Below are 15,048 nucleotides of genomic sequence, written 5' to 3'. Positions count from 1 at the left end.
GGTAGCTCTATTTTCAACTTTTTGAGGAACCTCCATACAGTTTTCCAGAGTGGCTGCACCATCTTGCATTCCCACCAACAGTGTAGGAGGGTTCCCCTTTCTCCGCAGGGGTGATCTCTCTTTTAAGGGCTCTCCTGAATAGGTGAATCCCATCTCCCTTTGCTTAAGTGAAAGCTGATTTTTGAACTTCATTGCTCCTGCAGAATTCCTTCACCATTGCCAAAACCTAATCATGGGAGTGCTATCCCATTATATTCACCAGCTCTGTTCCTACTAAAGGGGAGGAGATTATGCTGGGCTCATACACAGGGTGCAGGAATTCCAGGGGGCCACCTCAGGATTCTTCTTTAATACAGGTAGTATGCTTGAATTTGGGGATTTGAGAAGGTCTCTAGCCATTGCCTTTGTGAAATTCAAGGTCCTGCTGGTGTTGCGGTGATCTATTCAAGTCTTCCCAGCCTCTACCTATTTCACCTAGTCCTGGGCTGTCCTGGACTACCAAGGAATGGGCCTCGTCTGGGTAATTTCTATTCCTGGAGACGTTCATGAGGCCGTTAATTCTAGCTTCCCATGAGGAGTTCAGGTGCGGGGTGGCCTCCCGGGAGCTCACTCCATGAGATGATCTGAACTTTTAGTAGAATATTCATCTCCATATTCAGTCTTTCTCATAGGCAGGGCATGTCTGGCAGAAGACCTGGCCTTTTCTGGCTCTGATCCAAATGTAAGGAACCGGTGTGAAATAACCTCAGACCTGAAATGTGCCTACCAGCTCCTTGCCCTCTCTGAGCTGTGGGCACGGCTCTTCCAGAGAGGTGGGAAAAGGAGAGAGTGGGAGTAACCACAAAGGGAACCCAATTTGTTGGTGTTAATCAGAGACCTACCCACTTTCCTAATTGATTGCTCACTACAAAGTAGCTTGATGCTTCTTTAGCCTGGGAGCTAAATGTAATCAACTTTTGTTTGTTTCTGTAAAAAAAAAATTTTTTTTTCTTTTTGCCCTTAAGGAGATCATTATTTCTACAGTATGAAGATGGTAGCCCAAACATTAAAAGTAATTAGAGCAGATGGCTGTGAATACTTCTATTGTAAAATACACTGATGCTTATAAATGGTTTTCCTTCTCTGGCTTCCTTCTTTTCCCTCTGCCACCACATACTCATTTTTGTTTCCCTTCAGGTATAAAGGGGAGGGAAAAAGAGAGAAGGAGGGGACAAAGGTTCCCCTGGTGTATGAGATGGAGGAGCCATCAAAGGCTCATAGCAGGGAAAGTGTACTTCTGTGTATTCAATCACTGAAATTAAGTGTTTTCAAAGGCGGTGCAGTCATGGGTCCATTGCATGGGGAAATAACGTGCTGTAGTCCATCACTTAAAATGTTAACCTTGTCTCTTACTAGTGACTGGGAACAGAAACACATGCTCTGTGCTCGCTGGTTAAATGGCAGTGTGTCAGCTCCGTGGAAAAGGCAAGCATGTATCTGTCAATCTTCTGACTTGGCTCTTTGAGTGTATGTGTGCATTCGCGTGTGTGTGGCGCACGCACACACACACGTACACACTTGCCCCCGCTTTTATTTGCATTGATGTAGCCTTCAGAGACCTGGATTATTGCTTCTTGGAAGATAAGGAGAACTGAACCAGTTTCCAGTATTTTGATGTATATCCTTCACTAAGATTTTTTGGTTTGCCAGCCCCCACACTCTTAAGTAGCTGTATTATATTTATTTATTTTTAATTATAGAAGGTTTCATCTTGATCATATTTAAATATTGCTGGAGTAAACAGATGTACTGTACTGAGCGTTGTATAGGTACTTGGGCAATATCAGTCCTTATTGCTAACCTGGTAGTATGAATTGGAACGTTCCAGGAGTCCGCACGCTTTTTCTATAAAGACCCAGATCGTAAATATGTTAGGTTTTGTGAGCCATATCGTCTCTGTCACAGACTAAAAGCAGCTTGTAAACCATATGCAAGTGAATGGTCAAAGCCATGTTCCAATAAAAATTTATTTATCCAAACAGTGGATGGACCGGATGTAAGCTGTAGTTTGCTGACCTTGTTACGTACTACTGAATATTTTACATGATTCTTTTCTCTATGGCATACAAAGACCTTGAGGCCTTTATGCCGTGGCTTAAAGGAAAACCAACGTCCCACTGCATCAGCAGGAAGGTTATGGAGCTGTGCAGTCTTCCTTCAGACCTCCTCCCGGCCTGCACTCCTTGCTGACCCCGTGGCACTCCACGCATGCTCCTTCCTTAAGCTCTTTCCCAGATAGCCTCTGGTTCATACTCCACTCCTCGGGCTCCAGTCCTTTATCAGAGGTGCAGTCCCTGATCGCTAGATATAAAATAGCTCCTTCCACCTTGGCACTTCTGATACTCTTCACCCTGCTTTTATTTATTTTTTTCTTTCAGGGCACATTATTTGTTTTATTTTTATTTATTATTTAGTTTTTTAAAGATTTTATTTATTTGACACAGAGAGAGAGAGAGAGAGAGAATGAGAGAGAGGGAGAGCATGACCTGGCGGGGGGCAGGGGGGCAGGAGCAGAGGGTGAGGGAGGAGCAGAGTCCCCCTGAGCAGGGAGCCTGCCTTTGGGCTCGATCCCAGGAACCTGAGAGCATAACCTGAGCCAAAGGCAGACGCTTAATGGACTGAGCCAGCCAGGCGCCCCTCACATTATTTGTTTTATATATTTAACTTTATCTCACTAAAATATAAGCTCCATGAGGTCAGGGATTTGTTTTGTTTTGTGCCTAGACCAGTGTCTGGCAGTTAACAGGTGCTCCATAAATATTTGTTGAATCCAGAGGTCCACCCGCTTTGTCATTCCAGGAAGACTGAAAAGAGACTGGGATTAGGAAGCGGTATTATACTTGTTAAGTGCATGCAGAAATATGTAGCCATTATTATTAATTTTTAAAATTTAAAAAATTTTCAATTTAAAGTAGAGAGGGTAATACGTGTGTTTTTCAGTTGTGAGGAAGTAGTGATACTGTAAGTAAAATGTCTAGCACAGTGCCTGGGATAGAAGAGGAATGGAAGGATCTGTAGCTATCATTGTCATTATTACTTTCTCTGGCAAGTGGAATGATCTCCCGGTTTATAATTCAGAAGAGTCATTGTTAGAGGAGATCTGAAGATTCACATGGAAGAGAAGATAAAGAGAGGCTCTGTAAATTTGTCCTGTTTGCAGACTGTTAATAGTCCCCTGAAGCTCAAAAGTGTGAAAATAACTTACATGTAAGAAGCATTCAGTTAATATCAATATTTGTTGTGAAATAATGGGAGTTTAGGATGTGTATAGAACCCAGAGGTAAGCTAGTAAATTGCCTTGTTTTCTAACAGGGACGATGGGGAAATTTGAACTGGGCACACGTCTCTGGCAAAAGGTATTGTTGCCATTTCTTTGAGGAGTCAATGTGCTGGACGGTGTGGAAGGGCTTTCTCATGTTATCTCATAATCATGAAGGGTTTATAAGCACCAAGAAAAGAAAGTGATCACTTAGAGCCAGCATGAGCTCAGTAAGAACAAATTATGCCAAACTAATTTAATTTCCTTTTTGTTCCCTAAGGAGTTATTAGATTATAGGTCAGGGGCTCTAGTCGTAATCCTAGATTTGTAGATAGTTGACTTTTCTAAAATAAGCATTTTTTGTTTCATAATCAGCTGAAATAATCTCAGCCTGTCTTAATTTATCTGCAGTGTCCAGATTAAAAAAAGAAAAGAAAAGGTGACTAGTAAACTGAGTTTCACCTCTAAGGTAGTCCCAACCATGGTCAGTCAGCTAATCTGCTGAACCCCCATAGCATCTTGGTTATCCCTTTAGTTATTACACTTTATATTAATTATCTGGCTATTTATCTTTTTCTCAATGTTAATATGAGCACCTTAAGAACAAGGATGAGGTCACATGCACCTGGAATAGATGCCTTTATATTAGTTCAAACATAAAAGGTTTGGGATTTTAATTGGCTCACAAGTTTAATGTCACCCAACATTATAATACTATTATTAAAATAACCAAGACTATTAGTTGGGAGAGCAAATGTTATTTAATAAATGATGCAAAGACAGCTAACTATTTGGGGAAAAAAACAAAGAAAAATGGGAAACTTCTCACCAACATAAATTCTAAATTCGTTGAGGATTAACATACAGATATAAAACTCTACAAATCAAGAACACTATATAAGTGATGTTTATGTCAGAATGAAAAAAGGGTGTCCTATGCATAAAGAGGACGTCACAAGAGAAAATATAAATACATTTGTTTTCATAAAACTTAAAAAAACATTTCTTTGTGAAAGAGCATTGAAAAAAATTTGCAGCTTCATATCTAATTATTTTAGTTATTAAGTGGTGGCATAGTGATTAGGAGCCCAAATAAGAGCTGACCATTCATTCAAACCTATTTTGGGGATGCCTACTACATGCCAGACATTGTTGGAACTGGGGGTACAGCAGAAATTCAAGAAGCTCTCATGAAGCGTATATTTTATTGGAGGTTGATGGACTATAAACAAGTATACAGTGTTTCCATGATGACAAAACCTTTGGAGAAAATGAGGGTCAGGGGTAGAGAGAATGTTGGTCACAGGGACCTGTCTTTTCCTGTTTCCTGAGCCTGCATGCTCAAGAAGGCATTCTGGTGAGGTGTCAAGACCGTTCTTCCTTGTCTTTGTCATCCAGGAGACACTGTGACTGGAGAGAGGCCCCCACTCTGCCTCCTCCACCAGCCCAGCTTGACACATACGCTCACAAATAGGTCTCTGCTGTGCTTGGTGTTCCAACTTGCTGATCAATGACTTCTTTCAAGATGACTCTGGTGGTGTTGCAAGTACATTTAAGGTGACATGTAAGATTTGCAGACACTGCACATTCCCTGAAGTTCAGAGAAGTGCTGACATGCTGTAAGAAGAAAACAAATTGCATAAGCTTCCTCGCTTATATATATATATATGTGGTATAGGTTTATTTGGGGTTGTATGTACTGAGGTAAAGATGAGGGCATGTTCTGGATAGTTCTTAAATCTCTATTTCCACCCCCGCCCCCATAGGCCTGTGAAGAAATGGTTTTAGGGATGGGAATGAGTCATTTGTTTATCTCAAAGAAGAAAACTAAAGCTAAAGCCTGAGCACCTTGGGGAGTATAGGGGAAAGAGCTTATATTCAGTAGAGATGAAACCTGCATTGACCAGCTGGGGTGGTGACACGGAACATGGCTTTCACCAAATACATCATGTTGGTATCAACTGAGAGGCTTTCTGGTATATTGACAAGATGTCTTTTAAAATACCCTTAGTAGGGGCGCCTGGGTAGATCATTGGGTTAAGTGTCTGACTCTTGGCTTAGGGTCAGCCCATGATCTCAGTGTCTTGAGATCCAGGGAGCCCCTCTTAGGGCTTTGCGCTCCATTCATGGGGCTTGGGATTCTCTCCCTTTCCTTCTCCCTCCCCTCTGCTCTTCCCCCTCTTCTCCTTCCCCTTTCCTCTCCCCCCTCTTCTCCTTCCCCTTTCCTCTCCCCCCTCTTCTCCTTCCCCTTTGCTCTTACCCCTCTGCTCCTTCTCATCTATTCCTCCCCCTCTGCTCCTCTCCCAACCTTGTGCTCTCTCTCTCTCTCAAATAAATAAATAAATAAATAAATAAATAAATAAATAAATACATAAATAAAATCGTTTTAAAAAATCCTCTTAGCATTCTTTTTTGCTTAATTGGATCAAAGTGCTGGGGATCAGAAGATAAAGATGTTGGAAAGTGAGCCACTCCCACAGTTTCCTGGAGTGTTGCCCTGCTAGTCGCAGGACTACCGCTGACACAAGGAATTACGCTACCTACCAGTGTGTCGTATGAAAAAGTCAAGAGCCAAGATCTTGTGTTTGTAACTACAGGCTCACTGACACCTTGCAATTATGGCGATATGTTTCTCTTTCACTTCCCCAGGTGGCTGCTGGGTAGTTGAGGCGCATTAATTTTTTAGAACTTTTAGTATTTAACCATTGTTTTTTTTTTTTTTTTTTAAAGATTTTATTTATTTATTTGAGAGATACAGCGAGAGAGGGAATACAAGTAGGGGGAGTGGGAGAGGGAGAAGCAGGCTCTCCAATGAGCAGGGAGCCCGATGCCGGGCTCGATTCCAGGACCCCGGATCATGACCTGAGCCAAGGCAGATGCTTAACGACTGAGCCACCCAGGGGCCCCTTAGCCATTGTTTTGCACTGAAGCATGAACTATCCATAAAAATGTACACATCTCAAGATACCATTATTATGCTAAGGAGAAATTTGGGCACAAAGGAAGCTTAGGTCCCCTGAAATTTAATGCTTAACATTTATATTCATTTGAAATCTACCACACTGAATAGAGAAACTGAAGGTGAAAGAAAATAAAAGATTTCACAGGGAGACAGAATCTGAGTCTAGGGTCTTAATTTAGATACACTCACCGTCATTTGGTTTAAGTTAAATAGAGCTTGAAAATGCAGAAAGCAATGTGAAAGCATGTGGGCCAAACCCAATGGATCAAACCCGTGGGCTGCAGATTTGTAAGTATTCTGGGTTTCCACCTATTTGTTCACCTACTGTATCAGGAAGGTGGTTGCACTCACATGCATGGCTGTTTGTGTGTGTGTGTATGTGTGCAACATCTGTAAATGCGTGTATGGGATTAGCAGTTGGATGATTCACTTAGGACATTATTTCATCGATTTTCATTGAGCACCTGCTATGTGTCAGATACTTTTTAGGGGGATGGGGATTTAGCAACAACCAAAACAAAGTCCTGGCTTTTGTTTGGGTAAGCTCAATAGATGATAAAAACACACAGAATTAAAGATCTTACACCAGAATAAAGCAGTATTGGGGACAGGGAGTGATTGGAAGTGCTATTTTAAGGAGATAAGGTAGGAGCTATTATTTGCTCAGAGACCTGAATGAAGTAGGAGAGGGAGCCAGCAGATATTTCAAGGAAGAGCATTCCAGCAGAGGCCAAGATAAGTGAAAAAATCTGAGTTGGGAGCTTGCTCTGCATGGGTCCCATCTGTCGTCACCACGGTGGCCTCTGGTACGTCCTCCAAACCCTTTGAGCCTTTGTTTCCTCAACAGTGAGGAGGAGATAACAATATTTAACCTTTCCACTTGCCAGGTGGGGGCTGAGTGTAGCAATTTTTGAAGGTGGCCAGGCTGGGCCAAGATGTTATAACACATGGAAGACAGCTCTAGATAACAGGTATCAGCGCTAATTGTTAAGTGTTAAGATGTTCTCAGTTAATGGAAGATACCATGGAATGGCCTTCTTTTGACCCTCTCACATACCTAATTAATGTCTGATCGTTCCAGATCTTTCCACTGTAAGGGTCATGAGCTTTGGTTGAGCTTTGGTTTTTTTTGTTGTTCTGTAGTTGGGGTATGGATGTAATCACCAGGTTCATGTCTCAGGAAGAGTTGTGCTGCTGAATCCTTCAAACTCCTTACAACTAACTCATCCACACCCCATCTCACCGGGCTTGCTGGCCTTCCTTAAGACCCTGAGCTTCAGAGGCTGGTTTGGAGGAAACGTCTGGGTTCCTTTTTGGGATAATCTCCTTCCCCTCTAGCCCTTGCCTTGAGTTCGTGCTCAAACTTTGATGCGGAAGTGTTATCTGATGGATCATGAACATGACAGTTCCCTGGGCCCCACCTCCTGAGCCTGATTTTGTCATGGTGGTGCTGAGGGACTCTGTACCTTACACAGCTCTAAGCTGAGAGACTTCCTTTAAAATGGAGGGACAGGATTTCTCTAGAATCTTTCCATTTCTGACCTTATAGGAACTCAGGCTTTTTTTTTAGAATTTATTTATTATTTGAGACAGAGAGATACAGAGCAAGAGAGAGAGAGCAGGAGCAGTGGGGAGAGGCAGAAGAAAAGGGAGAAGCAGACTCCCTGCTGAGCAGGGAGCCTGATGTGGGGCTCGATCCCAGGACCTGGAGATCATGACCCAAGCCGAAGGCAGACGCTCAACCATCTGAGCCACCCAGGCACTGCTTAGGCTTTTTTGAAAGTCCTGTGGTTCACCTTCTCTGCTGTTGACTTTACCTTCTTCATCCGGTTCAGCATCTTCCACCTTCTCACCACTTAATTCCATTCCAGTTTCCTCCTATTCACCCCCCTTTCCTCTTTATGGATTTTATGGGAGTGAATTAAGAGATTTTAAGAATATATAATGTATAGCCTGTTAAGGACCACTTTGTGAAATTTCACCTCCCTTTGCCTAGCTTCAGTGTGAAATCAGTAGAGAGCTAAACTTCTCTCTGACTTTTTGAGTCTATGGATGGTCATCGTGGGGATATGGTTCATACAACTCGCAAAGATGCTCACGTACCAGCCCTTCTTTTCATGGTGCTGGTGCTGCTGATCAATATGCCTTCTGCTTTTCCATCTCTTAAATTGAGAGGAGTCACTGGCTTTTTTCTCGTTTGTAGGTGGAGAGAATGAAAAGATCCTGCTTTTCCTTATGCCAAAGGCTTGTTGGTGATTGGGTTGGGTAGACAACTCAAGACTATTGAGCTAGGGGGTCAGTACACTCTCCTGGAAAATCTACTGGCTCTTTTCGCTACACATTTTTCCATTTTGTCTCTCAGAAATACTCTAGGGTACTCTTCTCTGTGTAGGTGTAGTTATTGGTATTATAAACATGCCTTCCCTTCTTAATGATCTTCTCCCATCTGCCTTTAACACTTCATGAGAGGACCTTCTAGGCAGTTCTTTTATAGGAACCCAGGCTTCACATTTGGTTGGAATCTGGGCAGGAAGAAGAAGCATGTGGAAAGAGGCAGACACATGTTGTATGCACTACCTTGAGGGAAACACCTTCTCGATTCTGATTTTATTATACTTATCATAATTATAGTCCCATAACTGCACAAGACATTTAGACATGTTTTTGGCCTCTTGCATGAGCTGAATACTGCTTTCTGCGGTATCCATATTCCTCTTTCGAAAATATGTGACTTCAGTCTGACCATTAATTAAAAAAGGAAAGCTAACAGTTCTGGGAGGGAGACTGGAGGCTGGGTGGGGAGGGGGTGCTTCCTCATCCCGACTCCTCTCAGCCTCTGTCCCTGCCCCTCACTCAAAGGTTCTGGGCTACCATTTGAAGTCAGTAGGCCTTTTACCCATGCATTTTGTTTTCAGCACTGATGCACCAAGCTCAGAGGGAAAGGCAACAATAAAAAAAAAAAAAAAGAAAAGAAAAAGGTAGAGTGGGAGGATGGATCAGAACACTTGGAAAGAGGAATGTTCCTATAAAACAGGGACATTTGGCAGTAGAGCCAGTGAAAAATGATACCAATTACATAAAGCAAAATGCCACCCATCAAGCAGAACATTTTAATTCTCTCTATTCCAGGCTATTTATGACTTTTTGTTCAAGACTCAATACATGTCGGGGCGCCTGGGTGGCTCAGTTGGTTAAGCAACTGCCTTCGGCTCAGGTCATGATCCTGGAGTCCCGGGATCGAGTCCTGCATCGGGCTCCCTGCTCGGCAGGGGGTCTGCTTCTCCCTCTGACCCTCCCCCCTCTCATGTGCTCTCTCTCATTCTCGCTCTCTCAAATAAATAAATAAATCTTTAAAAAAAAAAAAAAGACTCAATACATGTCTGTAAAAATAAAAAATGGAATCGACCCCGTCTGTTAGGTAGAAGGGGGCCTGTCCTGGAAAAAAAAAAACACAGAAGGTAAGAAAACATTAGCAACGGGACATTGTTGGAGAATTCCAGTGGCGGACACAGACATTTGAAGTGTAACTTTGCCCTTTCCGTATTTTTCCCTTTTTGAATGAGTGGTATGAGGAAGAGAGGATGACTAATTTTATTGAGACATTTGACATTATATGTAAATTAATTTTAGTTTAAGACGTTTCCATTTAGATTGATCCCCTCCATACTATCCTGCTTTAAAACAAAACAAAACATTAAAACTGTGTTCCAGGGCAACTTTTCCTTTCAGTTCTGCCAGAGGTGGTCGAGGGCTCACAGCTGGTTTCCTGAGAGAGTGCCACAAGATGGCGACAACGTCACAGTGGAGAATGGCCAGTCGCTGCTGCTTGATACCAACACAAGCATCCTCAACTTACTGCACGTTAAAGGTCTGTGTAGTTTGGTGGTGGCATTACTCTATATAATTCTATCACTTTGGGGGAGCAGGAGGGAGGGGAGCTTTTTGGATAAGTTCCAGCACTTGACTGATAACTCTGGGAACAAATTGAAATTTCACTATAAAAGGAAGAAGTGGTCGGAGGGTTCAAAATGAAGGCCCTGTCTTTTGCTTCTTGTAAGCACAGAGCTTAATTATTTTATTTTTTTCAAATACAAGAAGGTTAACAGTGTTGTCAAAGAATATGCTTTTTATTCACGCACTTTGTAGTCATGCTTGTCCAGGGCAGCCCCCGCAATGTAGCAAAATGCTCAGAAACTGGTTGACGCTGTTGCCTTTGAAATTCCCTGCCAAGAAAACGATGTCTTCCTGCTTTTACCCTGTTGTGGTTTTGACTTCCTGGTCCCATGGAAAGTCATATAAACAGGCTTCCTTATTGCACAGCCGGCCACATAGCTCTAGGGTGTGGGAGGTTGGACTAGACCGAGAATGCAAATTTCAACTCCTCCTCCACGTCACCAAATGACTGAGTCCTTAGTCCACCTCTCTGACCATTTGTTTCCTTATCTGCTAAATGAGAATAAAAATCACTGCCTACTTCAGTGGCTGATAATAAGGAATGGATCAAAGTGTCGGTCTTCACCGGCAAAGGAAAATGGCTTTGGAAATGTGATTAGTTATGGGTAGCTATAAAACTCTGCACTAAAACATTACTCTTCATTAAAAATATATTTAACACTTACCGGGGCATTTGCTCTTGTTGAAGTAAGAGCATGGCTACATAAGGGAAAATAAATATTTTGAAAGGGATAAACCGATGTAACATTGATACCTGTCTCTTATGGATGGCATCAGGTTTTTCTGATGAGGCGTCTTACGTTCTATATTTTAGAAGGTTTTTTTTCACCCCCTGGTAGCAAGGAAGAAGTTTTCAGACAAATCAGTTAATTAGTACCCTTTAAGAAAAATGGTCTGTCAGCTTGGGCTCTTGACCTGTCTTTGTGTGTGTGTGTGTGTGTGTGTGTGTGTGTGAGAGAGAGAGAGAGAGAGAAAGAGAAAGACAGAGAGAGAAAGATCAGTGGCTTTGGGGAATACTGACTTTTGATGGACATCAACTACCTAAGAACTAGCAATGACACAGGAAAATTACAGACTTAAAATTTCAACTTAAAGATGCTCTTTGTGGACCTTTAACCAGGAGTCAAATGCTGCTGGGGGATGGGATGACCTTTAGGCTCTCAGGGTCTTTGCCTTATTTTGATATCATTTGGGAGAACTTTTCCAGCTAAAAGTCTTGCTCAGCTGAGTCTCTGGATATCCCATTAGTTCCAGGTTCAATCAAGGAAAGGTGCTGATAGGGCCAGAGACTAAAGATGGGGACGAGGCATCAGAGAGAGAGCAAAGGCTAAGAGAAAGGCAAGGACATGTGGAATATACACATGGCTTCTCACTCTTGGAGATTTCAAGATCAAAATAATGCAAATACTTGCTCCAACCTGTCACCTTTCAAAAGTGGTTTTTATTAATATTCCCAGTCCAGGCAATATATTTCAGTCTCAAATTATTTGAAGTAAGTGAGCTAGGTTTGGAAGAGCAAACCATCATCCTGTGGAGAGGGAGAGGGAGTTATCTGAAGGATCCTGTCTTTCTCTTGGAGAGTAGGGCCATTGGTAGGAAGGTGAGGCTAAGTAGTAGATACCAGTTTCTATACATATAGGTACAGGAGTTGTTGGCAAGAAGCAGGGTTGCCTGGAATGAAACTGAGTTTTTTGTCATACATGTATGGGTCATAGCTTCTAGAAAGAATGAAAACAGGGAAGGGGCACAGGTCAAATTTGATTCAGTCAATGACTTATGGATACTTCGTAAGTGGCCTAGGAACTCGTGTGACATATGAGAAAAAGTGAAGAATAATGCTTAATGTCAACAATGTGCATATCACTAAAGAAACTAATTAGGGAGCAAATATAAAAAAAGTAAAATTTCTAATTCTAAAATATGTGTTGCAAGCAGTTAGGCAGAATCTGGTCCGGAGGACTCAGGGTATAGAGGATGTAAGATTAGAATTGGGTAGTGGATAGGAGGTGAAGAGCCTATTATTTATGAATGAGACAAGTTTTGAGTATCCATATACACAGAGAATCTAAATTTAAGGAACTTCCCCATCTTGCTTATTGGAACTGTAAATGTTCAGTGGCTCAGGTCAAAAACACTGGAATCATCCTGGACTTCTTTCTTTTTCTCACATCCCATGATCAATCCATCACTGAATCTTGTCCAGGCCTTTGACATGTGTCTCATATATCAACACCTCCACTGGTACCAACCTAGTCCTAACCAACATAATTTTTGCTGGGACCATTTCAAATGGCCTTGTAATTGGTTATCGTGTTCCTGATTCTTTGTCTTCCTTAGTAGAAGACCCCCAATTTTTATTTGGGGCAGCAGTGTATCCAGCTAAAATGCTATATTTCCTGGCCTTCTTTGCGGTTAGACATAGCCTTGTGGCTAAGAGCTGGTCAATGAGATATACAGGGAGGTGTGGTACAGGGGACATCTGGGAAATGTCCTAAAGTAGAGTGGACCCAATAGGAGGCATGCCCTATTTGTCCTTCCTTCTTCCTCTTCTTTGCTTCTTGGAATGTAAATGTGATAGCTCCATTTTCAGCTGCCATCTTGGACAATGAAATGGCTCATTAAGAATGGCGAAGCAGAAAAATGGGAGAAACCCAGGACCCTGATGACTTTGGAGTTGCCTTAGTAGCATGGAAACTTGGATTGCCTACCTCTGAAGTTACTTCATGTGTTTAAGTCATTGGTATCTGCCTTTTATGCCATATGCTAAGAATAAACCCCCAATAGTTTATTGTACACATCCTTTAAAAACATGTCAGATCTTATATTTCTTTCCTCTAACACCTCCCAGTGGCTTCCCAACTAACCTTACCGTTATCAAACCTCTGATCTCTTCATTGATCCATCTTCCTCATTCACTCACTCTTTCGCAGCTCTTCTAAAATTATACCAGGTGTACACCTACCTCAGGCTTTGCACATAATGTCCTGTGCCTGGAATATTCTTCCTCCAGCTATTCATGGCTCACTTATTTTGTTTGCTCTTTGAGAAAATGTCAACTTATCAGAGAGGCCTTGCTGGTCATCTTTTCTGAAATTGGAACCACTTCTTATTTATTTTGCTTTACCTTTCTTCATAACATTTATCACCACAGAACATATTCTAAATTTCCTTGTTTGTTTACAGTCTGCTTCCTCTGCTAGAAAAAGCTCAAAAAGGCAAACGACCTCAGCAATTTATTTGCTACCATCTCTTCAGTATCTAGGACACCAAATATGTGTTGATGGTTGAATAAAACCATGTATTGATGGTTGATGGACAAGTAAAATGGTGCAGAGTTCAGATCCTGGATGAAATTTAAGAAGCGTAATTTTTAAACTCTTGCTTTCTTAATTATTACTTTTCTTTCTTTCTTTTTTTTTTTTAAAGATTTTATTTATTTATTTGACAGAGAGAGACACAGCGAGAGAGGGAACACAAGCAGGGGGAGTGGGAGAGGGAGAAGCAGGCTTCCCACGGAGCAGGGAGCCCAATGCAGGGCTGGATCCCAGGATCCTGGGATCATGTCCTGAGCCGAAGGCAGATGCTTAACGACTGAGCCATCCAGGTGCCCCTAATTATTACTTTTCCTAACTTTTACTGTCCTTCGTTGTTCTCACATATATAGATATATATGTATGTATAGGTACACAGGTAAACACACATGTATATATGCACATACATAAACACACAAATGTACATATATATTTACATACATATATACATATACCTATATATAAATGTATGCAGTTATGAGTTGTGAGAAATATAAAATCCATTGGTAGGTTATTTTTCTGTTTCTAAAAGGCTTTTGAAACTGGTAAGGACTCCAACTCTCAAAAATCTGGTTGCTAGCTTAGCTCTAAATCTTTAATGTTTTCTCTTGTCTATAATATGCATGAAAGTTCTTAAGAGATAATAAAAAGTTATTCAAATATGAGATTGACTCATCATCATCATCATCAACAGTAATTCAGTCTCTGAATCTCTGTTACTGTCTCTCTTTTTCATACCCATTCATGGTATCAGAAAAGTAGCTGAGTGGAATTTTCCTTCTTTTTCTGATACCATCTATGGGCCACGATAAAGCATGAACAGTTTCAAGCCCAAAAATAATTTCTTCAAAAGATTTGAACAAATGAAATAGAAAGTGTGAACGTGGGAGCACTTTTTCAGCCATCCCCACGGTATTCCAAAGGTGACATTCCAAATGAAGTATGGTACAGACTGAAAGGATTTGTGCTATTTAACAGTGAAACTAGATCACCTGACAACTATATTTAGAACTACTTTATGAAAATATTGCATCCTCTATATTATTTTCCCATTCAAGGAAGCCAGCCTCCCAATATGTAGAAGACTAGGCCCCTACATCAGGAAACGCAATACTTCTATATATGGCCCCCAAGAGTCTTGAATTCTCTGTGCCTTACTTGTATTTCCATCTATAAAATAGAACTGACGTTCTTTTCTTACCAGTACAACTTATATAGTAGAAAGGAGGGTTATAAATGTCTTTGAGGCAAAATTTTCACCATTATTTATGATGCTGTACATCCTGATTCCTGAGCTTTATTAAAAAATGGCATCTTAATTTTGTGACCATAAGAGCTTCAGCTGTATTTATTATTATTTTGCCTTAATTAACAAGATATCCAGAACTTTCATTTACTTACTATCTATCTCTATTTCTTTCTTCCATTTCTGTCTTTTTTTTAGATTATTTTTTAGGGGGTACTGTTAAACACAAAAGAGAATTAACCCAATCAATTAATACTAATGAGCTTGGATGGAAATA

General features: G+C 41.3%; 1 protein-coding gene across 1 annotated transcript in view; it reads left to right on the top strand.

Annotated features, from left to right (window-relative positions):
- Window positions 1-15,048, top strand: part of PKHD1 (PKHD1 ciliary IPT domain containing fibrocystin/polyductin) — a 321,184-nt gene that overhangs the window by 124,429 nt on the left and 181,707 nt on the right. Inside the window, exon 36 of the mRNA XM_081828411.1 lies at window positions 9,972-10,128. Within this exon, the coding sequence (XP_081684537.1) occupies window positions 9,972-10,128 (157 nt within the window). The remainder of the gene's footprint in view (window positions 1-9,971; window positions 10,129-15,048) is intronic.

Source organism: Leptonychotes weddellii, chromosome 8, assembly GCF_054177405.1.
Source record: "Leptonychotes weddellii isolate Sample4059 chromosome 8, ASM5417740v2, whole genome shotgun sequence".
Classification (NCBI taxonomy): Eukaryota; Metazoa; Chordata; class Mammalia; order Carnivora; family Phocidae; genus Leptonychotes; species Leptonychotes weddellii.
The sequence above is the reverse complement of the archived record's forward strand: the minus strand, read 5'-3'. Positions and strand labels throughout refer to the sequence as shown.